This window comes from Ceratotherium simum, chromosome 11 (genome assembly GCF_057802395.1).
Source record: "Ceratotherium simum simum isolate JZ-2026a chromosome 11, ASM5780239v1, whole genome shotgun sequence".
NCBI classification, from domain to species: domain Eukaryota; kingdom Metazoa; phylum Chordata; class Mammalia; order Perissodactyla; family Rhinocerotidae; genus Ceratotherium; species Ceratotherium simum.
The window spans coordinates 17,131,539-17,154,630 of NC_141910.1; the positions used below are offsets into that span (position 1 = coordinate 17,131,539).

At 40.9% G+C, this 23,092-nt stretch overlaps 1 protein-coding gene across 1 annotated transcript in view; it reads right to left on the bottom strand.

Annotated features, from left to right (window-relative positions):
- Window positions 1–18,653, bottom strand: part of ANTXR1 (ANTXR cell adhesion molecule 1) — a 221,384-nt gene extending 202,731 nt beyond the window's left edge. The window contains exon 1 of the mRNA XM_004435592.3: window positions 18,172–18,653. Within this exon, the coding sequence (XP_004435649.3) occupies window positions 18,172–18,323 (152 nt within the window). The 5' untranslated portion in view covers window positions 18,324–18,653. The remainder of the gene's footprint in view (window positions 1–18,171) is intronic.
- Between the last annotated feature and the right edge of the window lie 4,439 nt (window positions 18,654–23,092).

The following is a 23,092-nucleotide window of genomic DNA, read 5'->3' on the forward strand; positions in this document are numbered from 1 at the left end:
GGCCTTCCTCTCCTTCTTCCTAGCCTTCCACACTGCACCCTAGCTGGCTGGAACCCTAACCCAGCCCAGGCCTTCAGCCCTGGTCCTCCTATGACTGACTTGGGTCATGGCCAAGCCTCCCTCCTGCACAAAAAGCTTGACCTCAACCCTTGCCTCCACTCCAACTTCTTCAGACACCAGTGTAGACCGAAACCAAGCCACTGAGCACTGTACTTTGAGTATGGGGCTATCCACCCCCCTCCTGTCTGTGTCATGAAGGCCCCAGTCCAGGATGCCCAGCCCCACCCTACTGACTTGTGAGGAATTTCTCCTTTAGTCAATCTAACTGATGGCTATGAAAACAATGACTTTTAAGCTGTAGAATGCAACTTATTAGCGCTTTGGGAAATCAGTTTGGTGGGATGTTGCCAACATTTTAAAAAAATGAAATAGAATAGAAATATCAAGATGTATTGCATACTGTAACAGAAATGCTATGTGACACTTTTGGTCAATTACATGTAAGTGTTATATATATATACTGTGTCAAGATGTAAATTGTATTTTTTCTTGTGGATCATGATCAAAAAGATATTATAGCAAAATATTACAGCAAAATATCTCCACTAATTCACCTTTTCCAACACATACACACACGTGTGCATGCACATGCACACACATGCACACACATACCAAGGAAAACCTAAAAACATTTTCTGATATCAACTCTTGGTACTTTTGGTGAAAATTCAAAACAAAATTGTTGTTAAGAAAACAATCATTTAGCTGCCCGGGAGGTATTTCCCATAATTGAAATGCACACCAAGACGTGATAAGTGAGATCCGTGGGTCACCAGCCAAAGCCACTAATGTGATCTGTGGATGCTTGCCAGGTGACCGTGATCAGACAGGGATGGTACTGTGGCTGCCATGGAAGTCAGAGGACCCCTTCATGTGCATGCCTCAAAGAGACAATAAACCCCCCTCAAACACACAGACATATGAGCGAGAACTGTGTGCGGGGGGGCAAACTTAAAAGACTTCAATTTACTGAGTGTTTAAATTCTTGCACTAGGCTGATTTCCAGTTTGGAAGAAAGTTGCCTCCTTACACTCTCAACACACCTGCACCAGCAGGAGTGTCTTTTGAGGAGAAGCAAAGCAGCTTTAAATTATCTTCTACATATCTGAGTATAGTGAGAATATTTTTTTTTCCTACTCTGGGACACATATGTTTGTGATTACTGCCATTTCTGTATACTGGCTTTAAAAGAATTCCTAAGAGTAGACTCTCTGGGTTTATACAAAATTTTAAGACTTTTGATACCTATGACCAAATTGCCTCCCCTCCCCGGAAATGTGGGACAATTGACTCTTGAGGTCGTTCAGACCAGCTATTATGAGCACCGATGTGGTGGCTTATGGGAGTTTAAACTCCTATTCTACTTACTAGGGTGACATGTGAATAAGATGTTTCACTTTCTTACACTTCAGCTTCCTCCTTTATGCAATGGGGATAATAGTATTTATCTCCTAAGGATTGTTTTGAGGATTAAACCCAACATTTGTAAGATGTGAAGGGTCCTGCTTGGAACGTAGAGACCATGCAGGACATGGTGGCCACTGTACTCACTTCCCACTGTCATGATTGTTCAACTCCCAGGAGCAAGGTGGGAAGTGTTCCTTTTCTTGCCCTTCACCCACACTTGGGATTAGCCCTTTCTAAAATATCGGTAAGTTTTATAGATGAAAATGGATTTTCATTATTGTTTTTATTTGGATATATTTAATTATAAGCCATAGATTTTTTTTCATATTTATCGTCCATGTGATTTTGTTTTAAAAACATTGAGTATCAATTAGGTTCAGCCACATAATTTGTAGAACCCAGTGCAAAATGAAAACACAGGGCCTCTTGTTCAAAAATCATTAGGAACTTCAAGATGGCGACAGCAGAGAATTAAACTACGTGGGGGTCCCTGGGCGACTGCACGGGTCCCACGCCCACGAAGCTGACCCTGGTATCCTCTTTGCCCATTTTCTATTGGAGTGCAAATGTTTTCTTAGTCAAGGGAGCAGCAATCTTTTTGTAGAGGGCCAGACAGTAAATATTTTAGGCTCTGAAGGCTGTATGGTCTCCGCGGCAACTAGGCACTCAACTCTGCTGCTGCAGCACAAAAGCAGCCATTGAGAGAACATGAACAAAATGAGTGAGGTGGTGCTGCAACACCATTTTATTTACAAAAACAGGCTGCAGGACATAGTTTGCCAAGCTGCGTCCTAGCCAGTGACTTTCTTTCCGTCTTCCTCATGACAAGATAATTTAAAAATCTATATATTTTTTTTCCTGGTAGTTAAGGTTTTAGTGTACTTTCACTATTCATTTCCTGTTTATCACTGAGAATGTAGACTGGAAAAATTGTGCCTTGGGATACATATGGAGGCATTCTTTGTGACTTAATAAATATTTCATGGACATTTGAAAGGAAAGTTTATTCTCTGTGGGGTATAGGGTTTAAAATATATTTATTAAATCAACCTCATTATTATTCATATGCTCTATATCCTCCGAATGCTTAAGTATTCAGAGAGATGTCTTTTCAGATTCTGCTGAGAAAATAATTTGATTTTTCATCTTTAGTGGTCAAAATAAATATGAGCTATCTTAATACATTTCCTAAATATTAAAGCACCCTTGCATTCCTAGCAAAAATTTTACTTGCTCTTGGTATATTATTCTTTTAATATACTGTTAGTTTTGTTTTAATAATATTTGATTTTGGATTTAAAGTTTTTATTTAAATTTGGTTGGAACTTTTGTATATGAATATGCTATCTTTGGTAGATATTGCTATCTACCAGATACATGCTAGCATCCTAAAATAAATTGAGAAACTCTCCATCTTTTTCTATTTTCTGTAAGAAGTAACTAATATTGAAATGTTCTGTTCCTTGAAGATGTGGTAGAACTTTCTATGAACCAACTGGTCCAAAACCAAAGGACACCCTGATAAGGGCGAATTAGTCCCCCTCAAATGTCCAGATCCTATTGGGGGAGGGCAAAATCTGAAAGATTGAGCATTTCACTTGAAGAGATTTTTAAAAATCACCACATTGGACTGTTATTATCACTTTGGTTCAAAATGTAGGGATTTCCATCCCTTCTAACTACCCAGTGGACTTGGGAGGAAGAAAAGAGGAGTCTGGGACTAGAAATACACTACTTTTTTTTTTTTGCTTATGTAAATGTAGTATGAGTAATTTTTTCTATCTTGTATAAAAATTTTACATTTTTCATTTTCTCTTTTGAGAATCCATTCTTTAAGTTTTGTATTTTGCTGTGTAACCTCATTGATAACATTATTATGACTTAACTTGTCTGAGGCCATTACTTCAGTTCCTTTTATACCATGTCTTTTTCTTATATTTTATTTCCAATACATTTTCCATTTTGATGTCAATATTTTCAAGTGATTTTTTTCAATGAGTATGTGGATAGTATACATTTTTAATTTTTGTTATGTCTGAGGAAGCCTAGTTAAGGAATTTAAATATCACATTTCACTTGACTCTATAATTATTGTGAGTTTTTTGAGCATATAATGTTGTAGACCAAAAAAAAAAAAAATCTAAAGCCGATCTGAGTTTCTCTTTTTTGGGGGGGGGGAGAAGCCTTTTTTTCCTCCTTTTTGGAAGAATGTAGACATGTCTGTTTAATCTTATATTTTTAAGAATATATCTAAGATTGTGTAAGTAGTGGATCCTTTAAAAAATTAATTAGTCTAAGTATTTGGTAAGTCCTCTAGATCTGAAGACCCTAATCTTTCTGCAGCTAAGAAAAATAATATTTTATTATTGTATCTTTTGTAAATGTTCTGTTCTCTCTTCCTAGGATTTTTATTGTATTTATATATTGGATATCCTGTTCCTAGTCATTGTATTACCTTATCTCTTATCTCATAATTTTAATCTCTATATTCTTTCTGCTTGAGCTCTGGGAAAAGTTTCTCAGACTGTCTTCTGATGAACTGAATTTACTTTATGCAATATTCAGTGTGGTGGTCATTGCTTCCAATGGATCTGAATATTCAGAAATAGCATATTTTCTCCCCAAAAGCTTATTTTCAGCTTGTTGCTTGCTTATGGCAGACTGTTCTTGTTTGTTGATGCAACATAGTGTCAAAATTTACTGAAAACACTAATTAGAAATATATTTGCTTAAATGGCTTCAATGGTCATTGCCACTTCTTTTATATAATAACCATTAAATTTCAGAGGTTTTTTTTTTTTAAAACTTTGATTTATTTTTTTGGTAATTTCTTGAAGAAAATTGTCCCTACATCCCTTTTTAGAAGAATTCATATCTATTTGAAAATGTCTCTATTTTCTTCACATGTAAATGACATCTTGGCTAGGTATAATATTTTAGGTCATAAATTTTATCCATCAAAATTTTCCACCATTTAATGTTGCAGAACCTTTGTAGGTAACCTGTTTTTTTTTTTCCCACTCATAAAATTCTTCTTTTGTCTTTGAAATTAAAAATTTTCACCAGGATATATCTAAGTATTAGCCTCTTTTAATTAATTAATTAATTAATTTTGGTTGTTACTTGATGAGCCTATTCAATCTGCATTTTCAGGTTTCTCTTAAATCAGAAAAGTTCTCTTGTATTATATCTTTGAATGTTTCTTCTAGACTATTCGTTAGCAACCCAAATTATCTGGTATATTGGATATCTATTTTTGCCATTCATGATTTATCCTCTTCTCTCTCATCGCTTTCATCTAACTCATTTTCCAATTAGAATTATGAGAATTTCTCAGACATGCCTTCATCATTTATTTCACTTTCTGCATTGTCAGTTCTGCTCTTTACTGTTTCTCAGGTGACTTTACATTTTTCCATATTATTTTATGTCTCCTTAATTGTTCTAGGTCTCTTTACTTTTCATTTCATATTTTATCTCCAGTTTCACAAATTTCTTAATTTATTTAACTTCATTGAAATCATAAAACATATGGTGCTAAAATAGACTTTTGCTGTTGAAAATTCTTTCCATAAATATGTTCCTCTTTCACCTCAGGAATTTTGTTTAATCACTTATTTTAAGTTGCTAAAATTTTGTAGGCCCTATTTTCATCCTTGAATATGGGAAAGTGTAACTAGGTCTGGTATTTGCTTCCCAAATAGTATTTTTTTTGCATCATCTCACACTTATAAACTTCTCTAAGAACTTAATCTGGGGGAAGAGGGTGGTCTTGAAAGCTAAAGTAAGCTCATGTTATTGTTCCATAAATTAGGGGAGAGTGGAGACTGCAATAGACCCTCATCCTTTCCCACAGAGGAACTTCATCCTTGCAAGGTTTGTGTGTTTGTTTTGGACGTGGTTACACCAATTCCAGCTTGCCATACATAGGGTTTTTTGGCCTCATCTCTACTCCAGGTTCACATTGTGCTGTACCTGACCTCATTCCTGATCCCTACTGCATCCACATAATCAAAGACAGAACTCTGCCATTTTCCTGGAGGCCCAGGATCTATGGGGAGGACTCAGGAATGCTGGACAGAATCACTGTCATGAAGTTGCCTGGTGTCCACGGGCTCTCTCTTTTGTGGTAAAATTTCCCCTCTGACTATCCAGTGCAGCCGTTTGTGCATGATGCTGATGCACAATGGCAGCTGGGCTCCAAGGAGATGATTCTCATCTCTCTTATGTCCCACCCTTTACTTCAAACTCACTTCCAGATTTGGGCTTGTCCTTGGGGCTCCTCAGATTCTTCCTCTACATGTTTTTTTACAACTTGGCAGCAGAGTTGAAAGTAGACCCTGGCTGACCTTGAAACTCAGCCCATCTGCTTTGTTTCTAGTGAAATTACTTACCAGTGTGTTGCATGTTAGTGTTACTGTACTTAGTCTTTGGACCTGATGCAGGCTTCCCCCAGATGCCTCCTTAAGCCTTTCTTTTGGGTGGTGGGTGGGGCAATTATAGATGAGAGTGAGGGAGGCAGTGAGAGAGAAGCTAACTGTCTGTGTTCAGCTTCTTTTACAGAAGTCATAAACAAACTTTCTTTCCTTTCTCATCTCCCACTAAGCCCCTCAGCTCATTAAATTTTAGTTTCTACATTTACAATGCCCTGAAACAGCACTTCCAAAAGTCACCAGTGCCTTTATTACTGCTAAAGCATATAGCCTTTCTCAGTTCTCATCTTGCTGGAGGTATTTGTAGTATGTATAGATACAACAGACAATATTTATTGATTCAGCAAACAGATTTTTGAATGCCTGGTAGGTCGTTTAGAATCTATAAAGATTAATAATTACAACATGACATTTACTGAGTACTTACCAAGCAACAGGCATTGTGCTGAGAACTTTACACTTATTGCCATGTAATAATAATAGCTAGCACCTAATGAGCACTTCCTGTATGCTCGTAGGACTCTGTTCTGGGCACAACAACCCTATGTGGTAATACCATCATCTCTTTTGTTACAGATGAGGAAATTGAGTTCGCAAAAAGGTTAAGTAACTTGCTTAAGGTCACATAGCTAGTAAGTGGTAGGATTGGGATTTGAACTTGGTGGTCTGGCTCTAGAGACCATGCTCTTAGTCTAAACACTATGCTCATAGAGTCTCCTTTTTGGAGTTTAAACCCGTGCTCTTAACACCTATGCAACACTGCCTCCCCATGGAGGGGTCAGGAAATGTACAATCACAATTCATCGTATTAGGTGCTAAGATAGTGAGAAGCACTACAGAATTTCCACAATTGTTATGGGAACTTGGGTGTGGGGATACTAGGAAAAGCTTAAAACTGGGGCACTTAAATGGAATCAGGAGTGCCGAACTAGTTGCCCATTTTTATGGAATAAAGTGTACGGGTGCTTTACCTGTTTGACCTTCGATTCTCTCTCCTTTTATTGCTTTGATATTGTCTTTTATGACGGTTAATGATGACCATGTAATTTAAAATCCAAACTGAGATACTTTCAAGAGTAAAGTAGAATGTTATTAATAATTATACTGGGACAACAAGTATAGGCCAGGAATATCCTGGGCCATACATTTATTTATTTATGATTAGATTATGATGTCTAATGGCATCTTGTGTTTCCTTTTACCTTATATTGTTTATTATTGTGGCCGGTGTATTGTTACAGTCAGGATACTTCCCTTTGATTTTCTACATAATTTCCATAAACTTGGTATTTGCATTACCTATTATGTAAGGAATGATGGCAAGATGACTAAGATTCTGATCATAATCCTTTCCCAACAGGGAAAGCCCTGTTCCAGGTGGTTCCTACAGGTACTTATTAACTGAAGCTCTATATGGTTGATCATCAGAGTCTGAGAAAAAGAAGACAAGGCCACTGAATGAGACCCCAGGGGACAAACACCAAGGGTTATTCCTCTCCATCTCTTGATAATGGATCACTCCACTGCTTATCATGGGATATGAGTTGTAATGGGGTTGAGGGATTCTGAACGAGGAAGGGATTTTGAATGAGGATATAATGCAGAGACATGATTGTTCTTAATTTTTTTGTACCACAGAGAGGCTACAACTAGTGATGAGAGGGGAACAAGCACTGGTAATTGTCTCAAAGGCTAAGAGGGCATCATTTATGTAAAGATGGGAGTGGTGACGAAGGGTATTACAGTTAAAGACAAGAGAGGGTGTGGGTTAGTTCAGGGAACTGCAGAGTACAGTTTTGTTGGAAATGACGAGGGTGTGGCATGAGGTAAGAGAACAAGCTAGGGAAATACCTAGTGGCTTGAGCAATAAGGCTCTTGAATACCTTGCTAAGGAGTTTAAATTTTAGCCTAAAAGAGCTTTGGAAGTGTTTAAAGGTTAGAGGGTTGGGGAAGATGATGTCAAGATTAGATTTGTGTTCTAAAAAGATCAATTTGGTATCAGTGTTGAGATAAAGGGTAGGAGGAAGAGAAAAGAAAGGAGGTAAGGAGACCAATTTAGAGAATACTTGAGGGAACTGGACGAGAAACGGCCTGAACTAAGGCAATGACAAGGCAGAGAATGGGGTAGACACAGGAGAGACGTGGGAGTGGATACTGTCAGGCCTTGCAGTACAAGAAAGAGGATTACTCCTGGATCTTTGGCTTCAGTGGCTGGGTTTATGGTGACATTGTTCACCAAGACTAGAAATAGAGGAGATGATTTCAGGGGGAAAACATCTAACTGACCATCCCTCCATTGCAATTCTCTCTCTCCTTGCCTCAGTGGTACAATTCTTTGCTGGCTCTCTTCCGACTGTTCTGGCAACTTCTTCTCAGCTCTGTTTAGTAGAGTTTCTTCTTTGGCCCATATGTTCCTGTCCGCAATTCCTCTAGGTTGGACTCTGGCCATCTTCCTCTTTAAACTCCACCTCCTGACATTTTTTCATCCTGATATTATCTTGATGTTATCTCGATATTATTTATTATCCATATCCACATTTCCAACTGCTACCCTTGGGCTAAAAATTCTCAAGTCTTTATTTTTCAGTTCCAGAGAATAAATCCAACTGCCTACTCAACGACTCCACCCAAATGTCCCACACATTCAGACTCAACTCATCGACACTAAACTCCTCTTTCCTTCTGAAACCTACTCCTCGCAACTCTTTCCTCTCCTGTTCACTCACATCCAATTGTTCAAGTCCTGCTGCTCCTCTCAACTTCATTTATTTTTTCTCCCTCATTCCTACTACAAGAATAAGTGACATATATGTATATATAGAAAACACATACATGAGTTTGCCACTTTTGTCCTTGAAAACCTTTATTCTCATAACCTACTGATGATATGAAAAAATCCACTCTTTGAAGATCCTTTTCCTGTCACTCTCCCTGTCATGCTTACATCACAAAGAGAAAGTATCACTTTGCTTTCCTAGATGTTGTGCCTTTGCCAGCAATTTTTTTCTTTACATTGTTACCTGACAAAATCCTGCTCAGTGTTCAAGTTCCAGATCCAAAGTTACCCCCTCTATGAAGTCTCCTAAGCCTCTCTCATCTCAACCAAAATTAATTATTTCACCAATTCTGTTTCCCTAGCCCTTTGTCTCGTCTACTAAACTGTGAAATCACTGAGAGCCAGGGACATGTCTTAGGCATTTTGTAATTCCACAAATTTAGCATAGTTTGATAAGTACTTAATTGACTTGATGTATTCCTTACTGTAGCCAGGCACTCCTGCTTGGAATCTAGGGACGTGTCTTTTGTTAGAGGACCACATCTTCTTTCTCTAGGGGTAATGACCACCATCACCATCATTGCCGCCGCCACCACCACCACCACCACCATCATCACCATCACCACCACCATCATCACCATCACCACCACCACCACCACCATCACCACTACCACCACCACCACCATCACCCTCCTCATGACCATCACCACACCACCATCATTACCACCACCACCACCACCATCATCACCATCACCACCACCACCACCATCCTCCTCATCACCATCACCATACCACCATCATTACCACCACCACTACCACCATCATCACCATTACCATCTATCATCTGGGCACTCACATACACCAAATGCTTCGTTAAAGGTTTTAATTTAATATTATTTAATCTTTACCACACTTTTGCGAGGCAGAAATTTTAACACCTATTTTATTGATAAGAAGACTGAGGTACAGAGAGGCTAAATAATTTGCCCAAGCTCACAAAGCTTGGTGAAAGGCTGAGCTGGTATTTGAAGCTGGAGACGCCTGATTCTGAAGTTGGCTCTCTTAACCCCTGTGCTTGAGCCTCAGTTCATTCCCGTGAGGCACTGGGGCACATTTCACGCATGGAGTCTTGAGAGAAAGGGAACAAAGGACTGTCCTAGAAAACACCATGGCTTATATGCGTATGCACACATGGCAGGACCTAGCAACACTGAAGGGCAAAGCATCGCCTATCTGTGACCTTCACTCTTCCTCTTCCATATCATATTGGGCTTCTCCTACCATCGTCTAAAATTAAGAACTCTGCTTGGTGTCTGGCTCTGAGGTGTCTGCTGCCTCAGCTACACCCTCACCATAAGGAGAAAGGCCATCATTATGGGGCAGCTTTTCTTGTCTTCCTGTTCAGTCTTACGATTTACTATGGGAGGAAAAGAACCACATCAGGAGCACCTGGGAAGCTTTTCCAAACTATATATGCCTGCCCTAGCCCCCTGAGGTTCTGATCTGGCCCCTGGTTGATAACCACTGGTTTACCATATTCATTTCCAAGGTCTACAATTTCCACTGGCCCTCTTATCACTAAAGCCTTCCTCCTTGTTTCTCTAGACAAATGCTCCTCCTGCTCAGATATAGTCCTAGGGTGTTAAAAATCAGCATCACTGGCATGCCTTGCTCTACCCTGCAATCTTTCAGTCAGGAGTTCTCAATCAGGGTGGCACCATCTCACAGGAAGGCATTTAGATATAAATGTAGAGGCATTTATTTATTGGTTGTCACAATAACCAGGAAGGCTAATGATATTTACAAAGTAAGGATCAGAAATGTTAAGCATCCTACAGTCCCTCACAGTGAAAAATTGTCCCACTGAAAATGCCAAAGCACCCCCATTGAGAAACACGTTGATTGGAGCCCAGATGCTCTTGATTCAAACTCTGAATCAGCCTCTGCGATATATGGGCATCCTCTCGGCTGAGCCACTGCAGTGTTCCAGGAGCTGTTCTCCCTTCCCAGCCTTTCATATTCCCTCATATTCCACAAACTGTGGAAAAAGAGATTCTTAGCTTTCCAATATATTCATGTCATACTTAGAAAGCAGGGAAGCATCTAATCTCCATTTCTACCTGCCATTTAATATAATTTAATCATCTGCCCACTGCACTGAATGTTTCATCTAAAGTATGAGAGGGATGAGGAAGGGAGGAAAAGAGCAGGAGCCATCACTGCCTCATGGGCAGATTTGAACTGTCATGTCTGATAGTACTTCCAGGTTGATGAATATATCTAAGACCTAGCTCAAATCTGACCCTTTTCCAGAAGTCTTATCTCTTTACCCTCCCTCAGCGACTACTCCTTTCTTGCTTACTCAGGCCAAAGCAGTGGATAATTACAGGTTTGTAGTAGAGGCTTTACTAAAAGTTACTATCCAACATATGTGGCTCTCTTTTCCTTTTAGATACGGAAGAGGATGACATTTTTTCACCCACTTTCCATAGGGTGAAGCCACGTGACTAGTTCTGACCAATGGGTTGTGAGTGGGTGGAAGGAGGCGTGCCATTTCTAGCAGCAGAATTGCATTGCCAGTCAGAGACCCTCCACCATTTTCTTCCCTTGTAGCCATGATGGTGGAAGCTGGTGTTAAGAAGGAGTCTCCAGCAGTCTGGCTTCCAGAACAACTACCATGAGCAGAGCTCCTGCTGGCCCTCATCAGACATGCAGCACAGGCAGAGATTACAAACAAGGTTTTATACCTTTGTTCTTTTGTATGACTGAGATTTGGGGGATTGTTTGTTACCACAGCCATAACCTGACCTACCCTGACTGATCTGATGTTCTTTTGCATGTTTAGATTCTTTTCATCTTTGTGCGTAGATCATGAGTCAGAGAGGCTGGGGTTTGAGGCTGAGTTTCACCACTTAGAGTAACCTTGGCTAGCCTTTCTAAACCTCAGTTTCCTCACATGTCAAATGGTGATCATGACTGTGCTGACCTTAGGTGGTTGTAAAGACTAAACGGGATCACAGAGGCAAAGCGCTTGCCACAGTGTCTGGCAGGGACCAAGGGCTCAGTAAACATTACTTATTTCTTCTCCTTATTGATCTAAAATTGACTTCATCAGCCCCCTGCCCCAAATCCTCACTGGAGCCTGTAGCTTTGGCTGCCTGGAGTCCTTTTAATGTCCTTCTGCCTAAAAAGCAGATAGTCTGGGACTGCTTCCTCTTCTTTTACATTCCTTGCAGCTCCCAGAACAGGACATTGCCTGCAATAGGCATTGTCTTATCCATGCCTTTAATGGAGTGCATGCTTGTGATTGGAATTGAGAACATATTTATGCCAAATGAATGAAAGAATCAGCTCAGCCAAATTGAAAAAATTTCATTACTTTTCTCAGTACGACCCTGGCATGTCTGAGAAATATATCAGGAAATGTCCACATACCCACTTTGTCTTTTGTTGCCAAGTAATGGCTGGGAGAGGTGAAACCCAGTCTCTTGGCCACACATCAAAAATAGACACACGTTCTAAATTAGCATAAAGCAAATTGCATTTGCATTTATGTGACAGCCAAGTCTCGCTAAGGGGTGCCAGAGTTTGTTCCTGGACCACTGGGAGTCCTTTAGCACTTGCAGATAATTACAGGTTATCTTAGGACGGGTGCCTTCCTCCAGCACTCCTGGATTCTATTCTCAGCTTGACACTGAGTTTTACCAGGTCCCACAGCTAAGGAAATAAGATGTAATTACTTGGCTGACCCAGACAGAAACACAAAACAAAACAAAACACTTTTGCCTTATTTATTTTTATTTTTGACCCATATGCCAAATCTTCCAATTTGTAGCTAGCTCTGCCAACTAACACCGGGCCTGATAAATCCTCTCCAAACCTGGAACCTAATTGGAGGAATATTTAAAACCAACCATAGAATCCGTCTCAATACCAAAAAAAAAAAAAACCAAAGAGACATTCCTGGCCCCTGAAAACCTTTTTTCCTGATGCCTCTTCGAAGTATTATTGTAGCATTTTCAAGGTACCTTCTAATGGACTGTTTTCCTTATTCAGAACCATTTTTGCACTTTCATTACTTGAAGCCCTCCTCCAAAGCATTTCTTAAAACACGCCACATCTGTGTGTTTTAACACATCTACAGAGTTGAATTTCCCTTTTCCATCAGATTCAATCTGAACAAATTACTAATTTATTGGACCTTCAAGTGCATCATAATCAAATGTCCTTAGAGTCCTGGCCATCAGTTAACCCTCAGCTCTCTGAAGCATCTCTGCAGGCTGCAGGGGATTGGAGTCCCTGAAACTTGGAATCAACGATAGCTGATTTAACAGCAGAACAGTAGCTCCTCAATTAAGTAATCCTAATTGCCTCATGTGCCATCATTTACTGAAACTCTGATGCAGGGACTTTTAACTCCTGGAATCTACCCAGTTCCTCTAGTTGTATTGCCGTATGCTTTTCATTATGACCCAATGGAACAGGGCAGTGATGAGTGGAAAGAGCTGGGCTGGGATTCAGAAGCAGACATCATCCCAGCTCTGTCATGATCTAATCCTAGGTCCTTGGGCAGGTCACTTAATCCAGTGGGTTGACAAAGGTTGAACAGTTTTCTCATCTGTAAATTAGAGACAGCAGTGCTTGCCCTGGTACCGAGCAAGGATGTCTTTGGGTCACTTGTGAGATGCCATAAGTATTGGGAAAATTTAGTTCTGACTCTAAAGATTTCTTTTGTAAGTTAGCAGCTGGAAACCCAGAAGGTATTTTCCCAGAAAAACAATACTATACCTGGTGGTGAGGGTCCCAGTCTAATGCTATAAAAACCTATTTTATGACCATATCCCTGAGGTATAACACATAGTAACGGTCCTACAGATCATCACCACCACGAGAGCATCTAATTATGAGTGTTGCAGTTGGAGGTCTGGGTGAGTGGCAAGATGGGGTCCCCTTGTATGTGGGAATAGAAAAAGAGAAAATTGGTACTGAACAAAAAGAAGGCAGAGGGAGGAGTTCTGGGGCTCTGATGGGGAAGGAGCACATGTGAGCCTGTGGAGGGCCTTTACAAATGGAAGGATTGATTGAGTGACAGGCTGTGGCTTTGGGAAGTCCTATAAATAAAGCTATTCAGTGCTTGCTGTCACCCTCCAGCCCATAATCTCCTCCACTCCTTTTGAAGTCTTTAGGGCACACATGAATATAACAGCACTTCCCCAAGACTGATGATGGAGAATCTACTTTTACCATTTAAGTGACTAATAATAGCTCTCTATAAAATAGGTCAATATGTGATACATAAATATATAGTGTAATGGCGGAAGAGCCCTGTGAGAGAGGAAATGTACATTTATGTCTGTGGGTTGGTCAACTGAGTGTATTCATCTTAGAGGATCCCCTGGAAGACTTAAGGGAGGCTAGCTGCTCCTGACTGTTTTTCTCTGGACAGAGGACTTCCAAATCTGACTTTTCAAATCCCTGATTGAATTCTCAGCAATCTATTTTTCCTGACTGTAACCAGAAAAGCATGTTTAAATGAACATGAAATTCCATCAGTGTAAAGCCTTGAGAAGCCCAGTCCACCAGCCCCGTCGCCAAAGCCGCTAATAATGCCCTATTGTGTTACTGTGGTGGTCTAGGTTATCATTATGAAGTCTTTGCTCCTGGTTGAGAAAACATGACATTCCATTAAATGTATAATCTGGGTTCCCTCCAGGCCAGAGATGCATCCTGCTTAAAGCTGAAATGAGCTGAGACTTAATGCCATGGAAAAGAAGAGAACCATTTACTGGGAAGAAGGGAATTGAGGGGTGAGGAGAAGAATGGTGAATTCAGTGTCCTGTGATCCACTGGTTTCAGCCTGTAGACAGCGTCTTGCCAGCCAGGATCTTAGAAGCCCAAGGAAAAAAATGCATCAGCATTCTTTCCCTTTCCACTCTGCTGTGGTTGGGTGCTGGACAGCACTGTTTGAGGAGGTTCTTTCTAGGACAGAAGACCATGTCTTTAGGGACCACCCAGGGGGCCTGTTTGCCATCACTGCCTTTTGGCCCATCCCCCAAGCTCTGGGCTCAACAATCACATAAATTAGCCTGGATTGAGATGGCAAGCTGGAGGTGTGCATGCAATCACACCAAATTCTAGCAAGTTTTTCATTCAGCACAAAAATACCCCTCTCTTCAAGCAATAGGACAACGGAAGGAAGTCAGAGGAGTCCACCTAAACGTAAAGGTAGGTACCTTTAAAGGTCTCCTCACCATTTTTTTCTCCGGAGCATTTTTGTGTCCCCATTTTACTGCAAAGGATCCTATGGTGCATTTAGAAATTTACTCCAGGATTAAATATCAAAGAAGCAGCATCCTGTATAATTGCGAGGGGCTTGGAGCTCAGCATGCTGGTTAGAGACCCTCCTCACACTTGAAAGGAGTTTTTAAAAACTCAAAGTCACTTATTTTTGTTGAATATAAAAGTAACATATGTTCATTGTAGAAAATTTTGAAAATTCATAAAAGCATAAAAACAGAAGTTAAAAGTCCTATCTTCTAGAGAGAAATACTGTTACCTATTGGGTAAATAGAGATATATACATGTGCATGTTTAGCTTTTTTACAAAGGTAGAACTGTAATGCACATAATGTTTGGTAATTGTATTTTCACCTAAGAGTATACTATAAGCATTAAATATTTCTCCTAAAATATCTTACAAGCATGCATACTATGCATATTCAATATTCTGCACAGAACATGCATAACTTAATAAATCCCGCATTGTTGAACATTTAGGTAATTTTTAGCTTTATTATTTAAACAGCACTGCCATAAATATACATATAGATACTTCCTCCTGACTATCTTGGATTTTTACTTTGATACATGTTGACAAATTATCTTCTTGTCTGTGCTATCCAACATGGTAGCCAGATGTGGCTATTTAAATTTATATGAATTAAACTTTTAAATAGAACAGAAAGTTCATTTTCTCAGTTGCACTAGCCACATTTCAAGTGCTCAATAGCTACATGTGGCTAGTAGCTACCATACTGGACAGCGCAGATAGATGTAGAACGTTTCCATTATCATAGAGAGGTCTGTTGGACAGTGCACGTCTAGGAAGACCGTACCAATTTACGTTTTCCTTAGTAAGATATGATGGTGCCTATCTCCTGCAAGTTTGCCAATACTGAATATTGCAATTCTTTAAAAATCTTTGCCAACTTAATAAAAATTACGTAGTTTGATATTTTCATTTTTTTACTAGTGAAGTTGAATTTTTTTCTTTGTTTATTGACTTTCATATATGTTTTTTGTGAATTATTTATATAGTAAGCCTATTTTCTATTGGGATCATCTTTTTTCAACTGCTTTTTATACATTAAGGTCACTCTATACAGAGTAATTTATGTTGCAAAAGTTTTTATAACTTGTTATTATCTTTTATTTATGGCATTTTTTTCACTTATAGAACTGTAAAATTTTAATATATTTAAATCTTTTTATGGTTTTCTTTATTGTTTCTGCCTTGTTTTAAAAGCTCTAAATCTAAGATTACAGTAGTATTCATCCAAATTTTCTTCCAGTTCTTTTGTCATTTCATTTTAAACATTTAAATTTTCAATCCTTCTGGAATTTATTTTGGTGCGTGGTGTAAAGCATAAATCTAATCTTTTTCACTGTTACCAACCATTTGTCCAAGAATCATTTTTTAAAATAATGAATTCATTCCCCACTGATCTGAACTTCCATTAAATGCTTACATGTCCTTGGATCTATTTCTAGATTTTCTATTCTGTCCACCAATCCTTTGCCTTTACCATCCTGTTTTTATTAATTTGCCTTATAATACTTATTAATATTTGGAAGTATATGTATTTCTTCATTATTCTTTTCCAAAGATGTTTTAGCTCTTTTTACCTGTTTTTTTTCCTCTAAGATAAACCTAAAATCATTTTGTTAAATTTCTCTCATCACCAAAATAATTTCTTTCAGAACTTCGATTGAAAAGTTTAATTCAATTTATAAATCAATTTGAGGAGAGTTGATTATCTCTACAGTATGGAGTCCTTCCATTTAGGGACATGGTGATTCTGTCCATTTTTTCAAGTCTCCTTTTTATGTCCTTCTGAGCTTTTTTTTTTTTTTTGGAAAAAAAAGCACAATGAAGGGCATCTCTGACTGTTTTCATACAGTCTCCAAATCTGTGAGCTGTTGCTCCCAGCCATTAGAAGTGACAAAAGAAATTCCATTTCTTAGCACTGGAGTATATTTTCAGTATCCACCTTCTCATAAATCTGCAAGAAAGAGATCTCACTTTTCATCCAAAGAATCTGGAGTTCAAAACAGCCTTTACGGAAAAACCAAACTCCAGGGGCAACTGCAAAGCACATTTGGTGTCTAGCTGGCTGGCTTATTTTGCAGGACTCTTTTTCCAACTCCCAAATACTTTCCAGTCTGTGAAATGCATCTCCCCACCACTGTAACAGCAAGCTCCTCCCCTGGCACCGGGGAACTCACATAGTGTTAACCAGCATGGATCTTCTCTGAGGGGCTTTTTATTGTTGAAGTTGGTTTTTAGCAGATAGCATGAAGCTTCCTTGAATGACGGCGGCTTGGCAAATCTAAGGGGGATTTGGGAAGTGTTTAACTGGTCAGAGTTCAGCTCTCCCTTTAGCACAGTCCTAAAGCCTAACCACTATCCGTTTTCAGAAGGAAACCAGGGCTCCTGCACCTCCCTGGTAGCCCACCAGTCAAGAACTTGAATTCGCCTACATCAAGCAGAGCGGGAGGGGGAATTTACTCGTAGGGGACTTTTGGCAATGTCTAGAGACATTTTTGGTTGTCACCACTGCGGACTAGGGGTGGGGGGGGCACGCAGAGAATGGAGGGAGGTGGTACTGGCATCTAGTGGGTAAGGCCAGGGATGCTGCTAAACGCCCTACAACGCACAGGACAGCCTCACAACAAAGAATTTCCCAGCCTAAAACTCAATGATGACGAGGTTTAGAAATTCGCCTGTTTTTACTAACTGTCCAGTCAGTGTGCATTACATTATTAGGAACAAAGGTAATGAATTATGTAAAACAGGGTTTTTTAAAAAAGAGATGATAGGCTTTTAAAAGCCCGCACCTCTTACTTTAGACGTGCCCTAAAGTTCTGCCTCTCCTAAGCAAGCTTTTCCCACCAAAGTTTCTAAAGCAAATGGGAAGGATTCACAGAAGCGTAGTAGGTCAACAGCATCCTCACACTCCTCTCCTCAAACTCACGCTCCTCGATCACAGAAAGCAAGGCAGAAAAGAAGTTTGTCCCCAAACAAACAGCGACGCCTCCCCTGCGGGGGCTCGGGCACCGGAGGAGAAGGATGGGGAGGCGCGCGCCCTCGACAAAGGCGCAGCGCTCTTGGTCCCTGGAGATGCGAGCCTGTCCCAAAGCGACCCTGCCAACAAGCCCAGCCGGGGAGAAAGCATCGTCAGCTTAGCCCAGGGTGGAACAACTCACGGCACTTACTTGTCCAAAATGAAGTACAGGTCAAATCCCCCGTAGCAGGCTGGACCCCCTTCCTCCCTGCGTCCCCCTTGCCCGGCGCAGATGAGCACAAAAGTAGCCAAAGAGAGACACTTGAAGCCAATGCCAAGGGCTTTCTGCTCCACGGTGGCCATGACCTGCAGCCCAGGGAGAGGGTAGGGTCCTCTCCTTCCCACGCTTCTCGAACTCGCCAGGACCCTCAGGGGCGCGCCATCCGAGGGGCCCTCCTCTCGGGCCCTTTATTCCCCCTCGCGCTCCTGAAACTCCCCGGAAGCAATTGTCTGGAGGAGTTCAAGGTTTTCCTTCTGGTTTCCGCTTCGATTCTGTTTCTAGGTTTCGAGTTTCAAGAATCCCAATACTGTACTCCGTTTTTTTAAAGGGGCTGCTCCTGACTCGGGCCGGCTGGCCGCTCCGGAGGCTGCGCTGAGGTTTTGCAATTGAAGCAGTTCCGTCCTGTCGGTTCTTTGTCCCAGATTTTAAATATTATGGGGTGGGTTTTCAAATTGTTCTTGGTTGGGGGAGTGCTTTGCCTTTTCTCCCTCCTCTCTACCCCCCTTTCCCATTTTGATGGGGCAAGAAAGTTCAAAGGGTGCCACCTTGTGGCCGAAGACGGCGAAAGCACTTTTCGGCCTTCGTGGGAGTGTGGCTGGGCCTTTTTCTCATTCCTTCCTTTTTCTCAGGCATCTTCCCTTTCTCCCTTTCACCACTACCTCACATTCACATTCCTAGTTCTCTCTCACTCTCTAGCCTTTTTATCCCTGTCTTTTCCTTTCCTATCCTACGTCTGCTGATAAGGTCACTGTAAACATTTGATGAGAACTGACATTTCCAAGCACCGTGGCTCGGACCCCAGGCTGGGACTTTTGCAGACAAGCCGTTGTGTGATGAAGTAGAGAAGAACGGCGCCTTTGTGATCTGAATCATCCAAATGACCTTACTGTACTTTTAGTGCAGATCATAGAAGAGACTGTTGGGGTCCAGTAATGTGGCTGAAAACAGCATAAACAGTCCCACAGAGAAGGCTGCTCCTGGCATGGAACAGCTGAGTCTTCTAGATTGTCTCCACCTCCAGATTTCAGAGATTCTGTGATAAGTTCTTTTCAGCCTGTGAACTTTGACTTTTTTCACCCTATCTTTGATTTAGGGCAGAGGAAGTAAATGGCTTACAAGAGTATTAACCTTCCAAACAGTTTGGGACTGACAAGGAAGTCCTGTGTTAGCATTTCTAAGGTGAGGGATCCTCTAAAGTGAGGGACGCCTGGTTCCAGACAGGAATCAAGTTTTAGTTTTATATGTCTTCCACTTTGGGAGTCCTTAATACACGCTCATACTCCATTTTCCAGGATTATTTCTCCAGACACACATCTTCTCCTCCACTTGTGAGCCTCTAAGTTTTAGAAATTCATACTGCATTGTGCTAGCCTGCCTCCAAAATGATCCCCAGCGTTCCTCACCTCCTGGTATATACTCCCTCTCCCACACTGAATAAAATGTGTGTGGAGTTAATATGATATTGTGGAAATGGTGGTGTGTGACTTCTGAGGCTAGGTTATCAAAGATATCATGGTTTCCTCCTTGCCTTCTTGGATCACTTGCTCTGGGGAGCCCAATGCCACGTTGTGAGGTCACTCCAGCAGTCCTATGGAGGAATTCATGTGGTAAGAAACTGAAATCTGTTGACAGCCAGCATCAATTTGCCAGCGATGTAAGTGATCCATCTTGGAAGTGGATCCTCTAGCCCCAGTCAAGCCTTCAGATGACTGCAGCCCTTGCTAGCATCTTGACTGCACCCTCATGAGAGACCCCCAAGCCAGAACCACTCAGCTAAGCCAAACTCAGATTCCTAACTTGCAGAAATTATGAGATAATGAATTCGTATTCATGTTTTAAGCCTCTAATTTTGAGGGCAATTTGTTATGCAATAATAGACAACTAGGAAGTGTCTCATATCATGTTAAAGCTTTGAGAATTTCTTTAAGGAAAAAATTGTCTGATAGTATTTTTCAGATATACTTGACTATGAAACTGTTCTTTTCAAATAACACCTATTGACACCCATACTTTGGGAATTACTGCTCTCAGGAAAAAATAATTGGGGGGAGATTAAAATACTCTAGCTTGTCCAAGTCTTCCTTTCCCATACTTTCTCCTTCCCCAAAGGATTGAAGGTCCCATTGCAGCTCTATGTTGAGAAAGAAGGTGGGAAAATCTACAGAAATTAAGTGGGTAAATGAAAGCAAGAAACCAGGGGAAATTGACTAGGAAAGGAATATGAGATAAGAAAACATAGTGAAGAGAACATTTGTGGGTGACAAGATTGGCAAAGAATAAGAAAGAGCATGAATGTGGAAATGGACTTGGAGGACAAGAGAAGTCAGGGAGGCATCAAGAATGTCTTCTCCCATCCTCATGCCCTAGGGACCTCTTAGGTCCTTTAGAGTTTGAGTGACAGAGGACTATCTTGAGAGCTTTACAGTTTAGAAAGTTAATCCGGAAGGGAATCAGAAGTGTCCTGATAGAGCTCTTCAGAGTTAGAGACACCGTTATTAAAGATAGGTGAGGGCACAGCTCCCAGAGGGGAAAGGAAATTCAGTATGAAACAAAGTTATGGGGAAGGGGAGAAAGTGGAAGAGGCTCCTTTGGGACAAAGATGATGCTTTAGAGGACAGAGAGGTGGTTAGAGGGATTCAGACACTTGAATGTCTTAGCTGCCTCTGCCTTTCTTCCAATATTCTAGGAAGACGTCTATTAATACATGTTGGCCATCTCTAGGTCTTAAAGTGGCTCTACCCTGCTCTCCCTCTAGCCCAGAGAAATCCATTCCAGGTGCCTCTTCCAATTAGAGAGTTTGGGGCTAGTCTCATTCACTATGCAGAGGTGTCCTCCAAATACGCCCATGAAGCCAACTTGACATTGAGCTGTGGAGATATGGTTATTCTCAGGGAATGTTGAAGTAGAACAAAGATATACAGTCTACATTTACAGGGGTAAATGAAGCCCCTGGCATGATCACAACTTGGTGACTTGGCAGGTCTGCAAGAGGAGACATTTTCAGGTTCTTCAAATTGGCAACATTTTCCTTTGGTTGTTAGGATGTAGCAGCCTTATAATTAGTGCATTAGAGAAATGGGAGAGGTGGATCAGTCACTTGAGGTTGGAGGAGAACTTGCAAAGAGTCTCTGATGGGCTCCTGCTAGCATGTCCCAGATTAATTTCACACTTCAGAGATATCTAAATAACAAGATCCCCTTACACAAATGTTACCAACTTCTTGAGGGAACTCTCAATGCTCTGATTGGACTAAGGGCGTCCGAGCTCCTAATCCCTTCCAAGGAACCCAATGTTCTGGAGGAGATCAACTGGCTTCTCAAGGTCCATAGAGATAGAAACGTGAGGTTTGGAAGGAACTCCTCTGCCTCTCAAAGTCAAGTCAATGGAAGAACAATATAAATGGTGATGTTGGGGCTATGGATAGATATTTCTGGGGTTGGAGAAACACAAGGGCATATTAACCAGCATGTGGAAGTGTTTGAGTGGAAACCTGGGGGTCCAGGCAGAGAAGAGTTTCTTGGAGGAAGAAGCAGTCAGCAATGCCAGATACTGTGGAAGTCAGGAGGATAAGCCCTGAGAAAACCCCATTGATTTGACACAAGTGTCATTGTGTCACCAAGGAGCATTTCAGTGGAGTAGTGCAGGGGAATGTTAGACTGTACTGGGTTTCTAGGAAGAGGAAACTTCTCTTTCAAGAAGAGAGAGGAATAAAGGGGTAACTTGCAAATGTTTGAATGTTTTATATGCCACAAGGAAGGACCCTATGATATTTTAGGATACCAGGAATTTTAAGTTTCCTGCCTTCCAAAGGATTGGAGAGTTTGTCTTACTAGTTTGATCATCTTAAGGCTTTAGTCCTGCACCGTAGTTACTGTTATACCTCAATTTGCCAGGCTTCCTTCTTTGAGATAGAAATTGTTAAATACGATCTCCTGTCTACCAGCCTCCAGTGAATCACTCCCCCTTACTTGTCCCCCACTCTCCAATACATGTGACTGAACCCCTTTTGTCAAGCTGTCAAAAACAAAGTTTGCTGTCCTGATAACATTGCCATCTAATCTTCCAAGAATTTCATTGGGCACTAAAGTATCTTTTGTCTGGGTTTTTGGCAAAGGTTTTGGAATATGCTCTAGATAACAGAGACTACCCAAGAAAACTTGGGAATTTCTTTCCTTAAAAATATTTGTCTGCAATGTGGACAGATCCGACACTCTCCACCAAATTCTGTGTTAATCAAATAGGTCCAATGTTTGCCAAGTTTTTGGAGGTCCCACTGGTCCTTGGGCTTTGGTGGCATCCCATAGCCTCCTAAGGCAAAACATCATTTAGTAAAAATAGTCTCTTTTCATTGTTATGATATTTCCTTCATGCTTGTCCTCCATAGGACTACCATTTGTAAAAAGCCAAGAACGCATTCCCAGAAGCAATTTATCACTCAGAACAACAAAGTTTCTAAGGAATCTGAATCAGCTGAATGATAGCTTTTGGTCATAGGAAAAGCAAAAGTACCAATAATAACTTTAAGCCCAGAGGCAGAACTGTAGTCTAGAGCAAGATACCCTTGATGGCATTCTATAGGACAGGCCATTCACAACCTCAGCTCAGAAACAGTCAAAACCTTGTTGAGCCCAGCATCCTATTAATAACCCCAACTAAAGCCCATCCCTGTCTACCTGGAAAATCAATTCAATTCAATACATCCATTGATTCATTTTAGGACAATCCAAAACCCATCCCAAAGCCCTGTTTACAGCTGCCCAAATACAGAGATAGAACTCATTCAGGGCTGGCCCCGTGTCTTAGTGGTTAAGTGTGCGTGCTCTGCTACTGGCGGCCCGGGTTCGGATCCCGG